Source organism: Ostrea edulis, chromosome 5, assembly GCF_947568905.1.
Source record: "Ostrea edulis chromosome 5, xbOstEdul1.1, whole genome shotgun sequence".
Lineage (NCBI taxonomy): Eukaryota > Metazoa > Mollusca > Bivalvia > Ostreida > Ostreidae > Ostrea > Ostrea edulis.
Window position 1 is genome coordinate 69,060,906 of NC_079168.1, and position 19,497 is coordinate 69,080,402.

Below are 19,497 nucleotides of genomic sequence, written 5' to 3' on the forward strand. Positions count from 1 at the left end.
TTTCAAATTTAAATTCATCTGCAAATCTGATACAAAAATAAATAAACATCATTTTATGATTAAAGATTAACTTTATAATGATATGACAATAAGTTATCATGGAAAGTCATTAAGTGTATGATGAAGGGAGGTAACTCCTCTTTGAAATACAAGAAGATGCAAAGGACTTTGTGCCACAATGTTGAATAATTTCTAGAGGCTATGTTTAAGAATAATTCTCCTCATGATTTTAAAGTTGTCTGGTAATTTACACAGTTTAAAGGGGCAGTAGCTGCCAAAGTCATATTTGCCAATTACAGAAGATTTTAACATATCAAAGTGGCTGAAATAGCTTTACTTTATGAAAAATCATCTACCACTAAAAATTCATGCATCCTGGGAACTCTTATTGCAATTTTGACAGAAAGTTTCTATTTTCTACATAGAAGCATTGGGCAAAATATTATTGTGTAGAAGAAAATAATTTAATTACAAAATTTTATCAAGGTTACACTTATTTTCAGCACTGAGAATTATTTCATTTATTCTGAACAATTCATTTTTTTGAATGTTCAATTACATCATTATCACAAAATTCTATCAAAGGTTAACACTTATTTTTAACACTGAACCATGGCTCAGCTAATTTTACATTTTCATCTTTCAAATGATGCATATATAACTTGAAAATCTATTGTCAAACCAACTGACAAATGTCAACCTGTTTGTATAAAATTCAGCAAACATAAAACAAATGACCTGCAATAAACCTATTTTCCTGCCATTCAATAATTAAAAAACCCAAACAGACTCCATGTTCCCAGTAAATCAAAATACTCATTATGTATATGTATGTTTCGTATGATTCTCTATACACTGCAATGCTCTGATATTTCCATGTATAGTTACAGTCCTTATAGAGAACTCTTCACAAAACTTGGCTTAAAACATGAAAGGTGAAGATAATGAACAGTGATTAATCTCATAACTCCTATAAGGAATACAAAATATAGAGTTGGGCAAACACGGACCCCTGGATATACCAGAGGTGGGATCAGGTGCCTAGGAGGAGTAAGCATCCCCCGTCAACGAGTCACACCCAATGTGAGCCCTATGTCTTGATCAGGTAAATGGAGTAATCCGTAGTCAAAAGAATGGCCTAACAATCGGTATGAAATGTGTCAGACAGCATTTGACCCAAAGATGGGTCGTATTAGCAAACTACATGTAGATCATTATAACGACCATAGAATTTGTGAAATGCTGACTTTAAACGAGACTGCTGAACCCCCTGTAACATCAACTTGTTTGTCAGTAGCCTGCCTCCATTAAAAAACTGATCATACATAGTACAAGCTTTTGTGTATGGAATCAGTTGAGAGATATGTAAACTTACCTTTGATGTGCTTCGTCAGTGGAGAGCCAGGCTGCTTGGACAGCTGAACCAGAGACTTAGCTTCCATTGGTTGGAGGTAATTTTCTGGTAATGCCACCCTCAGCTTCTCCATGTCTTTTGTTGTGCTCTCCTGCTTATTGGGAACCGTGGTCATGGCACTCTCGGGAACTGTGGGCATAGCACTCTCGGGGACCCTGGGCTTCACAGCGTCAAGGACCCTGGGCCTGGTGTCTTTTAGAGGTATTCTTCCGAGATGTATACTTTGGTACGTGTTCTGTCGATGATTCTCATCCATCTCCTATTCAGAGTCACTGAATAATACATTTTCTATTTAGAGTCAGTGAATTGTACGTTTTCTGCCTTAAGTGTCAACTGAAGCATTTCTTTTAATCTGCATAATAAACTTAGATGTGTGCAAGCAAATATACATTAACTCTATTGTTATCACTTAAAATAATTTTGGCAAATTGAGAAGTTTATTTTCATATCATGACATGTTCAAGCATGGTGTTCCTTAGCCTTTGAAACTGCTTCACAAGAGTAAGGTTACTTCATTTCAGAAAATTGATAGTGTTCCAGCACAATCATTTGTTGTAAATCATAATTCATATCTCAAATCTGCATAATTATTTATGTATTTCCTATATAAAAAAACCCTTTTAAATCTACACAGTTTTAAAATCCTTTAAGCATCTAATAATTGAATCTACTAGCAAATACCAAAACAAAAGAAGTTTTAAACCAGCTATTTGTAACTTAGGTGATGGAGAGGAGGAGACGAAAGAAGAATTATTTACAAGTATCATCAAACACAAAGCAGATTTATAGACACAACACACATACAGAGATAAAAAAAGAAATTCATACCCAGACCTCTGTATGGTAAATCACAAGCAGCACACTCTCACCGAACAAAAACTTCAGATACTCTCACCGAACAAAAACTTCAGATACTCTCACCGAACAAAAACTTCAGATACTCTCACCGAACAAAAACTTCAGATACTTTCACCGAACAAAAACTTCAGATACTCTCATCGTACAAAAACATTCATTCTTACGTTGTTATCCATACAATCTGACTTACTTTAAAAACCTGGTGTAATTATGTCCATTTACATATTTTAAAAAACCCACAGCAAAGTCCCTTATATATATACCACTGAAAGACTACTACACAGAAAGCAATGAACTTTTTAAGCAGTATTTTTCTGGATTCAATAACCAGTCGCTCTATCACCAGGTCAAACTCCTGTATCGGATTAAAAGACCCCAATACTGTCAGACACTATCAACTTTAATTTTAAAGAAAGACTTTAAATAATAAATGATCATATTAATTAGTTTTATTAGAAAATGAAACAGATATTTTGATAATGACTTCCCCATCAATATTTAAGTTTCTTAGTCATTAGTTTGTATTCACTGTGTTCAACTTAGTTTATGCAATTATTAATTTTCACTGAATAAATGACATTAGGTCAATTACAGCGTAAAGTTTGTGTATCTTTTCACATTTATACAAGCTTGAACTAGTTGTGTTAATTAAAGGCATAATAGTTACTCCATTGTAAATTTGATGGCGCTGGATACTTGTGATTATAAGTATCAGTTTCTGCTAGAAATAAAAATAAGACCATATTTTACAACAAACTGATCCTGATTTAAAGTTGTCAGGCGCTGTCTTGACTATCTAGATTTTATCAATCATTCAAAAGGGTATAATCAGGTACTTTAATGATCACAATACCATGAACACCGCGCAGTGAACGGAAGGCATTAAGGTTGTAACAATGGATACCGTTGCCAATTCAAAGCATTTTAGTATAAAGTCATTGTGTTAAAATTTGTTGATACAAAATTTGTAGTGCAAAATATCACATGTAAAAAAAAAAACCAAAAACCCCCTGCAAAATAACTTACCAAGAATCAGAGATTGTAAACAAAATGTAATATCCTTAAAGCCATTGTGACAGAATCTACTAGTAATAATACTTATTTCAGAGACGAACGAACTGTCAAAATATTGACCCAGTACCAGCTTAAAGCCTAGTAATATAACACATTAAACAATGACAGACCAAGATCGTAATAAAAAAACACCACACAGCTCGAATCAAACAGAAAATGAAATGACAATGAATTTAATAAGAAGCACTTACCACGACAAGTTGTTCAATTTATCCATTTTGGTTTTCACATCGCTCTATGTATCTCACTCAAGCATGGCAAATTTGTATGTATATTGCCATTCAGTGCAAAGCCAGCATTTACCTACGACGATAGCACATAACCACAATTGTCTATTGAACTAGATCATTCACAAACATGTGACATGAACAAAATAAATTACACATGATGACAAGGTTTTGCTTCACTTCTCTTCCAGGATCCACGTAATAAATTTTATGTATAAAGTGTACACCATGGTAGGTGTGATTCATTAAAGGTAAAAACCCACACAAAATTTCAGGATCCATAGCCCGAGGGAATGCAGCATGTTGTTCAACTTGACACAGTTAAAAAACAGATACATGCAGTTCTTACATGCTGGCACAGTAAATCTATCAACACAAATGTCAAATTGTTTTCATGTCATCATGATACTCAACAGACATAACAACCCTCAATCATTTAAAACCTGGATTTAGATAATTCTAGTCATCTCTGAATTCAGCAATGATTTTCAAAATCAAAACACTATATAGGGCAAAACACCTTGGTACGCAACAAAAGTACATACGACTAGTGTTTCCAGGGTGACCACTGCACCAGAATTAGATACCATAAATTTATAATTCATATACGATTAATAAAAAGACCTCATGATTAAAAACAATATTTTCAACTGTCCCCCCCCCCCTTATATACACATACAGCTACCATATATTCCTAAATATACCCAAGGAATTCATTACACCTATCACGTAATTTCGTGAGAGGGATTACTCGCAAAATAAAATTACTTGCTTTTAATTCTGTTGCTAAAATACTTGCATGAACTTTTGATTACTAGATGACACGAGAATTTATGTTCTTGCAATTTAACGTATACGAGTCATTTCGCCATATTAAGTACTCACGTAAAATACAGAATCTACAGTACCTATGATTCAAAGTTTGTTTCTTCATCAAATGTCTTCATTTTAGCATTTCTCTTACAGGTAACATTCACACTATTAGATGTAAAACGTCTTGCATTCTGAATGACCCTACAAAGGCACAAGTTTTTATTCCATACAAAACAAAATGCTTAGATGGTGTGAGGATTATATACCATAAGGTATAATAAATCATTTTATTTGATAATAAATAATTTGATTTGACATTGGTTGTCATATGTCAAAGGTAAAGTTTACATGCAACAGACTGATAACTTTCAGTATTAGTTACATCATTCATATTAAAATTCACTTTTTTTTCACGTCATAAACAATCATCATAATAACCTAATATACTTAACGAGCAGCCTGAGAATCATAAATCTATAGACCGTAACCTTACATCAACACTGCAACACGTGGCGGTATACACATTCTAACACTGAAATACCCAGATATTTACATTGTGTCAACAACAATAAGCAATAGTACAAAATGGTATCAAAGTTCTCATTGACAACAAGGTTTCCCCAATGCCTCTATTTCACATTCTGCATGATAAAAATTGTATTTACATGTATATTGAATAATTTTAGAGCTATATACTACACAGGTCCTCGGTATACAAATCTCCCTTCAGTCACCTCAGTCTTATAGAAAATTCACTACACAGGACCTCGGTATACAAATCTCCCATCCGTCACCTCAGTCTTATAGGGAATTCACTACACAGGACCTCAGTATACAAATCTCCCATCCGTCACCTCAGTCTTATAGGGAATTCACTACACAGGACCTCAGTATACAAATCTCCCTTCAGTCACCTCAGTCTTATAGGGAATTCACTACACAGGACCTCGGTATACAAATCTCCCTTCAGTCCCCTCAGTCTTATAGGGAATCCACTACACAGGACCTCGGTATACAAATCTCCCTTCAGTCACCTGTCTTATAGGGAATTCACTACACAGGACCTCTGTATACAAATCTCCCATCCGTCACCTCAGTCTTATAGGGAATTCACTACACCGGACCTCAGTATACAAATCTCCCATCCGTCACCTCAGTCTTATAGGGAATTCACTACACAGGACCTCAGTATACAAATCTCCCATCCGTCACCTCAGTCTTATAGGGAATTCACTACACAGGACCTCAGTATACAAATCTCCCTTCAGTCACCTCAGTCTTATAGGGAATCCATCATCTAATCTTTGGTCTTACTAACATGTTTTGTAGGGAATCAATCACCTAATCTTTGGACCCATAAAGCAGGCCCATAACTGAACAGTTGTTCACGAAGAATTTCCAAACATAATTTGTTCTTGTTATTTCTATTCTTAAACTGTTCATGTTAATAAACTGTTCATGGCCCCGGGGTTAAAATTCAAACACACACCTACATCAATATTCTAGATACACAGATGATTGCACATAATCAACAAATGGTAACCTCGTTACTCTTGAGATTTTGTAATTTCCAAACCCAACTACTAAGCATCAGTGAGGTATCTAAAACTTAACATCCATAAAGTTGAATCTAAACAGCATGCAGACACTTGCATTGTTTCAACAAATTATAGTCTTTTTTACAGATTATTCAACATTTATTTGAAGCCATGTGTGTTCTTGAGAAGATATTTTTCCTATATATAGCTTCTAACTTACTTTGACCTCTGTGGCCAACAACTGAACATATTTCAATGTACACATCATGATGATGCTAACATACTAGTACATGCATTATTTCTATATATTACCCGGTACTGAGAATTTCTTCTTCTTCTTTCGTATTATCAATATTACTTAACATAAGGAACCACCTATAGAAATTTTATTTCCAAGATGGCGAGGGTACTGAAAAAGAGAAACTGAAAAAGTGCAAAAAATGCCCTGCTTTTGAACCTTGTTGCCAATTCCAAAATTCACATAACTGATAAAAACTCTTAACATGTCTAATTCACAGTGCATAAAAAAAATCTGCAATAAAATTCATCATTATTTGGACTAAATATCTTCCAATCAAAATAAAGAACCTTTTCTGGTACAAAAATGCAAAATTTTAATGAAAATGAAAAGCAGTTTTTAAACTTTGATGTTTTGCAGAAATATAAAAATAGGATTGCCTTAATTAACAGAGTTCAGCTGATTCTGGAAAGCACATTTTGATACAAACAAGATGTGTTTGTGAAACACAAATGCCCCCAATAATGGCCAATTCCGAAGATGGCCAAGGTCACAAGGGCAAATATCTTGGTACCAGTAGAAAGATCTTGTCAAAAGAAATGCTCATGTACAATATGAAAGCTCTAATATTTACCATTAAGAAGTTATGACCAATGTAAAAAAAATTTTAAAGTAGGTCAAATGTCAAGATCAAAAGGTTCAATACCAACGGAAAGATCTTGTTACAAGGAATACTCATGTGAAATATCAAAGCTCTATCTCTTACTGTTCAAAAGTTATTAGCAAGGTTAAAGTTTTCAAAAGTAGGTCAAACTCCAAGGTCAAGGGGTCAAAAATGTTGGTACCCATGGAAAGGTCTTGTCACAAGGAATACTCATGTGAAATATCAAAGCTCTATCACTTACTGTACAAAGGTTATTAGCAAGGTTAAAGTTTTCAAAAACTAGGTCAAACTCCAAGGTCAAGGTCACGGGGTCAAAAATGTTGGTACCCATGGAAAGGTCTTGTCACAAGAAATACTCATGTGAAATATCAAAGCTCTATCACTTACTGTTCAAAAGTTATTAGCAAGGTTAAAGTTTCAGACAGAATGACAGACAGGACAAAAACAATATGCCCCCCGATCTTCGGGGGCATAAAAAGCATGGATTTTTACTCCCATAAATAGGCCTATAAATGTATGACATTGGTGCAAGTTTCTTTGGTTGGTTGTAAGAAACTCTGAACCCCCCAACAACTGCCCAACCCTGTCCAAAAAAGACCATGATTTTGTGATCTGGAATTTACAAAATGAAGATGCTTGTTACCCCAGGATATTATTTTGACACACTGTGTCCTAGGTGTTCTTATAAAGAACACTTTCTGTTCACTCCTTATGTAGAACATCACACTTACAGACAATATGGATTAAACAAACTTGACACACAATGAAGATGCCAGAACATTATCTTTTTAAAACAACTAACATTGTGGCAAGTTTTTTTCTCGGATAATTTTCCCACTATATTTCCCGTGTAACAACTTTGCACCCCTGAATCCTTTGTTTTATAAAAATGAAATCTGAGGAATCTATCATGAAGTTTTAGGACTTTGCTTTCAAATACAATTATCTCTCCTTTGAAAGAACACATCCTTCACTTTAGGATGCTTTGTGCCAAGTTTGGTTGAAAATGGGTTTATAGTGATTCTTAAGATACCAGTGACAAATGAACAGACAAGGAACATACAAGCACCAGCTTGCTGAATCGTTAGCTCAACTAAGCAAAAATAAAAAAATCAAAAAAAAATCAACTATTGTAAAAATAAATTGAATGAAATACATATGTAAATAAGGGGTTGAGTCAACTATCTAATATCATAAGAAGGAAAATAAAAATAAAACACAAACCATACTAAGTGCTTTAGCTACATGTGTATTTCATACACTTGAACTGTTTATAATTAAAACTTTAAATGCCACTACGGTGCAATTCTCCATAGATGAATGAAATACATGTGGATATGACTTGGAAATAAAGTATTGATAATTTAATATCAGGAGCATAATCAGTGTAAATTAAATCGTAAGAATCACATCATACGGAAATCCAAGTCATAGGACTCACATAAAGCAACCTTCCACCCTGTAAAGTGACAGGATATTGTGAATTGTTCATCATATTTATGCTTGCAGTGGAACTTGGATATATGTTATATAAATTAATCTAATGTTGGCACTACTCCTCTAAAATCAAATAATGTACAAACTAAATATAATCCATATGCAGCTTGTAATAATGATGCTAATGTGCTCTCAATACACCAACATTGTAAAAAGTATCCAGTCACAACTTACTGAAATACTATGCAATGAATCTTTAAAAAAAATATTCAATTAGCATAAAATGAATATCTTTGAAAGGCAAAATTGTTTTGCTACAACTCATGAAATATCAAATTTTGAATATAGCACTATTTTATTAGAACATTTTAAGAAATAAATTAATTATTGACAGCATGCCATTTGTGTATAGATATATCTGTGTGTGTATGTACATTGTAGAAGCACATATTTTCATGAGGTTAAAATTTTGTTGTTTTAGTACCAAATCTAATATCATGTGAGATTTAATTTCAATGTTTCAAAAGTAGATTTTTATCACTCACTACCATCGCCTCACAAAATGAACTACAACTCCGTGCACTGTTTTGTATTACACCTGGGAACAAATTGCATGAAATTGCAATTCCGCATTATGAATCTGTCTTTTCTTCAAGAATCAGTGAGCGTAACTTTTTCCTAACATTTTTACAAAACTTACACAACAGCAGAGACTACATTTCGAACTTGGACCTCCGGGGTCAATGAAGTGACCTCGGGGTCAATGTAGTGACATCAGGGTCAATGTATATTACGATTACAAATCTTGAAATGGTACATACTTGTAAAAAACAAATAATTCAGGAATCAATATTTTTAAATGAATTGTCAGGTTAATTGCTATTGACTAATCATGATTCAAATAGCAATTCAACCGTGCTATTTTACGGTTTGTTTAACTTGTTGAGTTCTTACCATCAGTTACAGATTGTATTCATGTAAGTCTATCTTAAGGAAATTATAATTGATCTTCTTGTCAGCGAGATTTAACCTGGTCATACAAATTGTTAGTAAGTTGCACGTGTTTGATGTAGTGTCCAAAGAAGACGAGTGTCTACATAACAGGTTTTGGCTGGTCGGAATCACTGTCGAATTCGGTTGTTAAGTAACAATTATTGAGAACGGAAAAATAAGAGAGTAAAAAATAACTTTAAAAAGTGTCCCTAATTCATTGATTACGGGTTACTCAGTTATTTTGGTTTGTATAACAAAAAATCAATGCTTAAATATACCTATTGTCCACTTCATTACGTTTATATAAAGTAATGAATGGTGAAAGTGCTATATCGTTTACTGATGTTAACAGGATTGTAACTCTGCATTCTAGAATATTTGGATTAAAAATTGGTCAAGGATTTTAAAATTTCACTGATAAATGTAGCCAACAAACTTTACACCTCCACAAATATTTCTGTTTCTAGTGTGTGTTAGTTTGTGTGTGTGTTAGTTTGTGTGTGTGTGTGTGTGTGTGTGTGTGTGTGACACACACACACACACACAAACACACAATAACTGACTGAAAACATTTTTGCATGTATATCAAATGTCCTTATAAGGTAATCTGATACATGAAAATTTAGAAAATGCATGCAAAGTTCTAAATGATAAATTGAAAAATTTAAAAAAAAAAAAAGTGTTTGAAAATTTCAAGTTACACAGGTATTGAGATATCATTCAAAAATTCCTATACATACTTTTTTTTGTTATCCCAGTTACTTTTTCAAGTTTCATAAAACTTTAAAACTACTATAGTAACCTCACCAAAGTACTGATTCATTAAAACAAAAGTAAATGGTGATCAAAAATGTACATGTATGTGGTAATACACTTGAATAGATATATGAACAAGCCAATACAAATTAAAGCTTTCTGAATACAAGCATAGTATCTTTTACAAAAGACCCCTCTCAAGAATATATTCATGTAACAAATTTCTAACAAAGTAAAAACTCAGAACAAATAAACATTTAAATGATTAAATTCACATACTTATTAAAGCTTAAGATTAAACCAAATACACTGTACTTTATTTCAAAGCAATCATTTACACAAATCTGATGCCTCACTGTCTAATAACACATCGATACCTCCATATTTACTTATCAGTACATACGTGATAATAGAAAACAAAGAATACCATCTTAAAACCGGAGCATAGATCATGAACACCACAACACAAATCTCGAACACAGTCCAGAACAGGCAAGTGAACTTGAACAAATGTTGAACTTCTTGTTCATCCCTGATACGAGTTTGGATTGGTTTGTCTTTGAACACCCTGGGTCCTGTGTAGAACTCTCTCAGTCGTTTCTCCTTCTTCATCCAGCACTTCTGGCACCAGCTCTCCACTCCCTCCTTGTCCTGGGGCAGCTCAGCCTCACTGTGAGACTGGACGTGGAAATGTACTTGTTCAGGGAACTTGCCTGCTAGAATGTCCTTCTCGTTCTGAGGAAAGTTCTCTGGGTACCCTATAGTGACGTCCAGGATGGAGTCCAGTGAGATCACTGATACAGAGAAAAAAACCAAGATTACCGTAAAGAACAAGGTACGATTGTATACATAAAAAGGCCCCAAAGTTTTCTCTCTATAAAATGTGTCTGGAATTAACCTTAATCAGCATTTTAAGAAAGTAAAATATATGCCAGGTATACTATGTCAACAAAATCAGAATGATATTCCTAAATGGATAGCATTATGACATAATGAATAAGACATTTCCCGCCCTTTTCTCAAAATAAGCCTAAAAACTGTCAAATGTCATACAGATTATTGCTCAGGAAAAGATGTGCGCATTTGTCAAGCAAAATTAAAATGATATATATTGTGTATTATTTTACGATGAAAAACATGCTTGAATATGAATTTGCTCGACGCATGCACTGTATATTTTCTGAAAGGAAAACCACCTGAATTTGTGGATATTTTCATTGAAAATGGCATTTCTGCAATTTTATGTCAACTTCAAGCTTTCATCATATGACACAAATCATTTTGCTGATAAAACTGAGCAAATTTTGGGTTTGCTAATCTATTCCTTATTTGAATATCAGGATTTGAGCTCCAAGTGAAATCATCGATAGTTTGGGCCAGATGACTAAGAAACTGTACCTACTTCTTTATTTCTATCTTGCATAATTTGTTTTTCAAGAAATAATAATAACTTTTTTAAATACAAAACTGTACTTAAATGTATATCCATTTATTACAACTTATCATAAGAAAATATTGTTATAGATAACAAGGGGATAAAGGGTCATAACTCACTGAATCAAGGAGTTTTCATTCAATTGACCAAAATTTAAACAAATGCATTGAAATTCTTGCACATTAAAGAAGATTTTAAAATATTTTTTGCTTGAATTCCTTACTAAAACCTCTTTTGAAGTCTTTTTGTAGTCCTGACCTTGCCTTTGGGACATGATGGAAACTAATCAAACAATTCATTTTACAAGTTTACAATTTGCAGTACAGTTGTTCTTCAGGGTTGTGACAAATTCAGTTCAAAATGGTTCAGTGGTTCTGGAGAATATGAGCAAGTCAAAATAATTGAACAAGGTAAAGCACATACAGACAGATGGCAGAGAAAATTTGATCAGAGAATCACATTATCTCAACAAAACACCTCTGAAAGGTACATGAAATCCAAAAATAAGGATGTGAAATGTGAATGAACTGGAACTGTCCTAATGGGAATGCCCTTCCGCAGGAACATTGGATGGTGGAAAGTAGTGCATTATGCTCATTAAAAACTAAATGCTTTTTAAGATTTACTCTGGACAATGACACCTTTCAAAATAGGGGAAAAAATATCCATAACTTCGTTATTCATATAAGATATACACAAATCTGTTCATGTTCATTGGTGTTTAAAATGTACTACGAACAAATTATGTCCATGGATGGACAGACAGACAAACAAGGTAATTCCAGTATACCCCCACTTCGTTTGTGTGTGTGTGTGTGGGGGGGGGGGGGGGGGTGTAAGGGGGTAATAGGTCATGATTTTGTTGAAGGAGATGAATTATTTTGATAATATAATGATGTACTGGAGAGGACTTATATAGGCAGTGCCTGCTGTCCAATCCTATTATGAATTTTATTATGTTTAAATTAAATTAGATGTACTGGTGTACCAAGAATGATTGGATGATGAATGATACAAGGTGATGAAGCAATGAAACACTTTAAATGATTTTATTGTAATTTGTGCACCTTCTCTCATTTTTTCCACTAGAAATGAAAACCCAGCTGTCCTTGGATGGAGGACATATTCATAGGGTTCCAAGTTATTCTTTTCTGCAAATCTGTTACTCCGAATTTTCGTATTGGCAGTCAAATCTGTACCTTCTGGGAAAAACAGAATCTGCAATCAGAGAAAAAATATAAGTTAGATATATGTATTCTCTCTCTCTCTCTCTAAAACACCGATAAGACCAACAACACAAACAATTCAATTACATGTACTAAAAATTTTTGATAATGTCATTAATGTGCACTGGTGCCCCTCCCCCCACCCCATAAAAAATTCCCAGATATAGCTACTCACACCAGTTTTGCAAGCATCATAGCATGAGTGACACTTTTCCTCATACCATCTATGGTAAAACATAAATACATATATTTCTAGACAAGATATTTAGAGAGCAATGGATAACCAAATCCTTAATTTACTTCCTGAATCCAGTGACATTTACCTGAGGTTTGTAGCCCAGTTTCCTAAAGTAAGTAAGGCATCTCAAAATTATTTTTTTATCAGCTTCCCATTTTCTCTGTAGAAAGAGGTAGCCAGCACACTGCATGGCCCAACCTGTAAAGGTATGCACTCATGAATTCATGAATATCCAAACACTGACAACATTGATAAAATAATGTCAACAAATAGAGGGTTAAATATTCCATTTCATAACAACTACTGTAAATTCCTAAATATACACGAAAAATTTATTATCGAGTAATTTTGCGAGAAGCATCATTCAAGAAGTAGAATTTACTGCTTTTAATTTTACATTGCTAAAATACATATAGAAACACTGGATCACCAGAACACTGGCTTTATGCTCTCACGATTTGACGTATATGAGTCATTTCACGATATCGAGTGCTCGTGTAAAATATTAAGGATTCTACTGTAGAAGAATAAGTCACCCTGCATCAGTAAGAAAACTACCTAGGTATTCATCATAGGATAGATTAAGACTGTATAAATAATCAATATTGTACAAAGCATTACCAGGTCCTGGTACATTTTTCAGGATGTCTTTCATGCTGATCTTGAATCTACGGAGAGGTCCATGTCTTAGGATGTAAGAGAAGATATAGAGCCAATCAAAGCGTGTCCGGTGGTTCATCAAGATGATGGTGCTATCGTCACACCCCACTGGTTCTCCTGTGATTACAACTTTCACCCCACACAATTTCTCCACCAGAAACTGAAAATTTTCTAAACATTAAGGACAAGAAAGACAGTGGCATGCGAAAATTATTTGTTCATGAATTTTCCTCAAATATGTACATGGTAAAATCATAGTATAAGGGACTCTCAATATAAACACCCCCCCCCCCCTCCTCCCCCATGAGGGTTCTTGTCAATGAGGGGCGTTGTGGACTTGGAAGAAATATCTTCCCTGAAAAGCAGTAAGAACTGACCTCAATCAACCTTTTAAACTTTTTCTGAAATTAATTTCTGTCTGAGATTCACATAGATTATAAGGAATTAATACCTATTCAATGATTTTTCAGTGTATCTTTTCAGGTTTTGAAGTCTTGATCAATAATACATGACAAGTTACATGTAAACAAAACATTATCCCTGAAATATAATGAGCATTGCATGTGTCCACTACTGCATTGTGTCCTCATTCTCTGTAATAATCTCTGAGCTAGTGAAGTGATGGGCTGGCAGACAGTCTGAGTTCTTATCAGTAGCAGACAGTGTATGGCAGCTAGAGTTAATACAGACACATTTATAATATGATCTCGTGAAAAAAAAAAACGTGTCAGTGAATATTTTTTCAAAACACATTTAATTAAACTATTTTCATGGACTTGATACGTCACGGGAATATGAAGTTCTCAAGCTTACTTAAAAGTTAAGATATGGTGACATCTTACTTTGTGCTATCGTAATATTGTGTAGTAATTAGGGCTATACGGACCGTGGATATCGGCCTGGATAGCTCAGTGGTTAGAGCACCTGACTAGTAATGCAGGGGTCCCAGGTTCGATTCCCGGTCCAGTCATAGATTTTCTCCTCTCTCCTATATATACTACATTATTTTATATATATACACGTACTACATTTGTAACTGCCTTTTATCATCCTTAGATGGTACCTTCAATGCTAATCAATATTCAAGAGTTCAAAAGAACTAGTTCCAAATCAAATTCATTCTGTTCTGTTCATATTTTTTTCAAATTCAAAAGAGTCGGATACAGTTTTTCATAGTGCAGCACGAGTTATTTCCCCTGATGCACAACATGTGCTCCTCAATTCATTGCGTCATTATAATGAATAATGGAGAATTGAATTTACTATTTCTGATTGTAATTAAGTGCCATTTAAGAAATTTTTGTAAAAATCAAGTGTAATTACTAACAAATGATATGACTATTCAATAATTTTAATCGTTGATTATATTCATGTGTCCTTCGTGTGATTTTTCAGAGTTCTCAACATTTATAGATCAGGATATTAAGGACATCTTTAAAGGGACTGATTCACGATTTTCCTCCAAATTTTGTTTTTCACTTTTAATTAATTAAATGATCAAAATCTACAGTCTAATATGTTTAGAAGGTTTCACAAAAAACTTGGTTATTCATTATGACAGAAGCTTATTATAGACAGTTTTTTATTTGTTTTGAAAACAAAGATTGAGGTGTGTTATTGTTTATGGGATTTTCAAAATAAATGGATGTTGATCTAAGTTTATCATATATATCACATCTCAAGTATACTTTAGGTAAAATGTGTCATTTAAAAGTTAAAATTTGTGATGGTACAAAATGAAGATGCTTTAAATAACAAAATTAACGTTTCACAGGTTTGTTTGTTTACATAAAAAGACTTGAGTCTCTGTTTACATAACAAAGAATCAAAGCTAAAATATTGCTCTTATCCTTGCATTCAAACAGTCCAAATTTTGGTTGTCAACATTAAATGAGTTATATTTTTAATTTTTAACATAAAAAATGAAAAACATTTCTTTCAAAAAATGTGAACCAGTCCCTTTAACATATCAATAATCCTTTATTACATGTATCTTTTATTAATATTTTCGACGACCAAAACACAATAAATATGCCTGAAATTACATGTGCAAGCAACGCATCAGCATAAAAAATTATGTACATCAGGTGTCAATGAACAAAACATGGTAATTATCTCAAATCTGTATCTCTAAAGTAATTTTAATGGAAGTGTATATCAACTTAGAGAGAGAGAGAGAGAGAGAGAGAGAGAGAGAGAGAGAGAGAGAGACTTGCCCACTTATTTTTGGATAACGTATTTTTTCTGTTATCATTACATGGAAAGGAATGCGGGTGGTTTCGTCCCGATTACATATTTGCACCTAGTGGATTCACACCAAGTGGTTTCATCTCAATTTCAATGCAGGTAACATAAGGTAGAACATTGTCTTAGAGTCGAGTGGTTTCGCCCCGATGTACTAATCGAGTGGTTTTGCGCCAATAATATAACAATTTAACATATCTTAAAATTATAACGATTTAACATATCTCAAAATTCACTTTCACTTAAATATTGCTGTTTTAAGTTTATGCTATAAATTGAATTCTTCATTTTGAGATTTATATAAATATATCTAAGATTAATAAAATCACATAATAGACACACTAATTTTATCTACATAATGCTAATTCTGTTTCATATGATAATTTTAACTTACTGATTTTCCACAATGAATGCTACTTGCCATGGCAAAAATTCTTGGTATAATGATAGAAATGGACATAGTTTGGAAGTCGGTAAATTAATATACTGTATAGTATTCATTAATTTCAATTCAATTGCTCATCGTTAAAAGAAAGTATGCTCTGATCAATCGTCCCGACCACTGTTGCCATATAATAAACATCCAAAAATTGTTGGTATAATGATCAAAATGAACATACCTTGGGCGTCAGTAAATTAATATATAGCATTCATTCTCTAATTTCAATTCAATTGCTCATCGTTAAAGGAGAGTATGCACTGATCAATCGTTCCGACCACTGTTGCTACATACTCAATGGGGGCGAAACCACTCAGGACAAATCCACTTGGGGCGTACAGGTAAAGGTGCGAATCCACTAGGTGCGAATATGTAATCGGGACGAAACTACCTGTCACCCATGGAAAGTTGGTTATTTCTATGAACAAAGTTTGATCTATAGTCCCCAACCCCCTTTAACATGTTTGAATAGTAGTACTGAATTATATTCGAATGGTAAAATTTAAGGAATAACTTCTTTCTTGCCAGCCCCCCCTTCCTTCCACACAATCTTGGATTTAGAGTTTTGTTATATTTGTTTGTATTTTGCTTGTCAAGAACTTTCAGACAATCGTGAAGTCAATTTCTCGGGTTACCCCCCCCCCCCTCCTCCCCCTTTATTTTGAAAAACGATGCTACATGCCTGATTATATTTATCACATGCTTTTATTTCCAGGTGTCTGTTAATTTGCTTTTACAGATTACTCCTGAAATTCTTGGTATTAATTGTATCATAGCTTGGACAGAATCAAACATCAAATACGGCTAATACCCCACCCATCTCTCCTTCCTCATCCATTCAATACAGAATCAAACATCAAATAGGTCTAATACCCATAGATCCTTCCTCATCCATTCAATACAGAATCAAACATCAAATACGGCTAATACCTCACCCATCTCTCTTTCCTCATCCATTCAATACAGAATCAAACATCAAATACGGCTAATACCTCACCCATCTCTCCTTCCTCATCCATTCAATACAGAATCAAACATCAAATACAGCTAATACCCACCCATCTCTCCTCCCTCATCCATTCAATACAGAATCAAACATCAAATACGGCTAATACCCCACCCATCTCTCCTCCCTCATCCATTCAATACAGAATCAAACATCAAATACGGCTAATACCCACCCATCTCTCCTCCCTCATCCATTCAATACAGAATCAAACATCAAATACGGCTAATACCCACCCATCTCTCCCCCCTCATCCATTCAATACAGAATCAAACATCAAATACGGCTAATACCCACCCATCTCTCCTCCCTCATCCATTCAATTTGATGAAATGTACATTCTAAAAAGTGTTCTCCATAAAATCAAAGAAACTAAACCTTGTTATTATTAGAGATATGATACAACCTGTTAAAACTCAGCACAAAATAAAGATGTCGATACCTTAAGCTTTACTATACCCTGTTTGTTACTACTATTTTATCTGAAGCTTAGGACCACATCAGTAAGCATTCCCCCCAACTTTTGGTGCAAGGGCAGTTAACGTTTAGTATTTAGAGCAATATGGATTTTACGCTTTACAAAATAAATTCATTATTATTAGTAGTAACGCCAAAAATTTAGGCCATTGGTGGAGAAATTTGAGAAAAATAGAAAAATCCCAAAACTCATGCCTCAGTGATTTTCTCGTTCATTCAGGTTTGAGAGCCTTATCACTGTGATATCACAATGTACTGTACCCTACAGCAATAACGTCATAACCTGATATGAGATGTAAGCAGATGTACATGTATATATATTAAAGCAGTGCATTTCAATGATGATGACAAGAAATTAAAAATCCAACCATAATTGTTTCTTCCATTGCATTCACAAGAATCTAAGCTCTTATCTTAAGTGCACATCAGCTGTATATAGAAACAGGTAGATATTGTAATCCTGTCATCCCTAGAGAAAGCAAGAACGCAGATTTTTTTTTTACCAAGTTGCAAGAGTTAGACCATTGTTGAAGATGATAAACATTTTTACTTGATTGTCCTTTTACATACATGTAAGAAAAAAGTATTAAAAAATATTACATAATTGATAATAGTCCTGTATCCTCTTGACTTTGTTTCTACAGTATATCAGAGACTCTTTAAGCCTTAGATTAGAAGGCTTGTTAGTTGTTACAAGTATAATATCATGTAACACAATGTACACATATTTTTAACTACATGGATGTACTTTTGTGCCAATAAAGAATTGAACTGAAGTAGGCTGTATATTGCGATGACACCCACTGATCATGCTATTAAGATGTTAAGTTTCTGACATTTTATCAGTGTCTTGAATAATTTCTGTGCAAACGAGGGGGTTATTTATTTGGTCTTTCCTAAACCCAAATATAAATATTAAACCCCCTCGTTTCCACAGAAACTGCTGAACAAATGTAAACAACACCTCAATCTAAATATAGTTCGCATCCCCCTTTTTATCCAAGAATTTGAACTGTGGGTAGGTATTTAAAATCATTATAAATATTGAGAAACATTCAAACCATGAGGCATTCTTAGTATCAAGTGTCATAAACTAGGACCATTCAAAAGCAGGATCGTCCCACTTTAAATAAAATAGTGGGGAAATAACTCACCACCGCGTATATCTGCCAGATCCATATCATTTGGTCCATCATTTGTCGCCCCACTTTAGGTTGAAAGAACACAAGTGGAATGAGAGGAGTAAGGAAAAAGATGGCTCCAAACGTGCTGCTGTACAGCATCAAAAAGGAGAACAAAATCCCTTTAAAACGCGACATGATGCTTCACTAGAACTCATGCATAATTATCCCCGATACATTGGGTGTTGTTCTTCTACAGATTGTGTAAATGTATGTGTGATGGGTAGGCGTAGACATGCATTTTTCCAATGGTCATACTAACGAGTAACGGTAACATAACTGCAGAAGAAAAAACTGGTACTCTCCTACATGAGAACCAAACAAATCGGTTGCCAGAGGATTTGTAAATATTCGACCCTAATAGGTTTGGGTCCCTTTCAAGTTTGCTCCTCAGAGGCAACATAATTTTGATAAAAAAAATGTGTGTAAAACAATATCTATGTCAATAAATAATTTTAGCGAATTTTCGTTTAAACAGTAATGAACAGTTTTTTTTTTTTTCAAAGTACGAGGGCGTTAACAACAATGCTTGCCAGTATTCCGGATTCTGAACAGATCGGTACCTAACATTATAAACAA

General features: G+C 34.0%; 1 protein-coding gene across 2 annotated transcripts; it reads right to left on the reverse strand.

Moving 5' to 3' along the window:
- Positions 1-4,633: 4,633 nt before the first annotated feature.
- Positions 4,634-19,483, reverse strand: LOC125649031 (lysocardiolipin acyltransferase 1-like). 2 transcript variants are annotated; one of them, XR_008803030.1, is made up of 6 exons: positions 18,892-19,225; positions 13,533-13,731; positions 12,997-13,109; positions 12,515-12,665; positions 5,393-10,806; positions 4,634-5,092 (listed from the first exon to the last, which is right to left on the reverse strand). XR_008803030.1 is itself a non-coding variant. In XM_048876246.2 (5 exons), the coding sequence occupies exons 1-5, from the start codon at positions 19,054-19,056 to the stop codon at positions 10,343-10,345; spliced, it is 1,092 nt and encodes a 363-aa protein (XP_048732203.1). In that variant the 5' UTR covers positions 19,057-19,483; the 3' UTR covers positions 4,634-10,342. The 2 variants fall into 2 exon arrangements, 1 of the variants encoding a protein (XP_048732203.1); XM_048876246.2 differs by having other exon boundaries at positions 4,634-10,806; positions 18,892-19,483.
- Between the last annotated feature and the right edge of the window lie 14 nt (positions 19,484-19,497).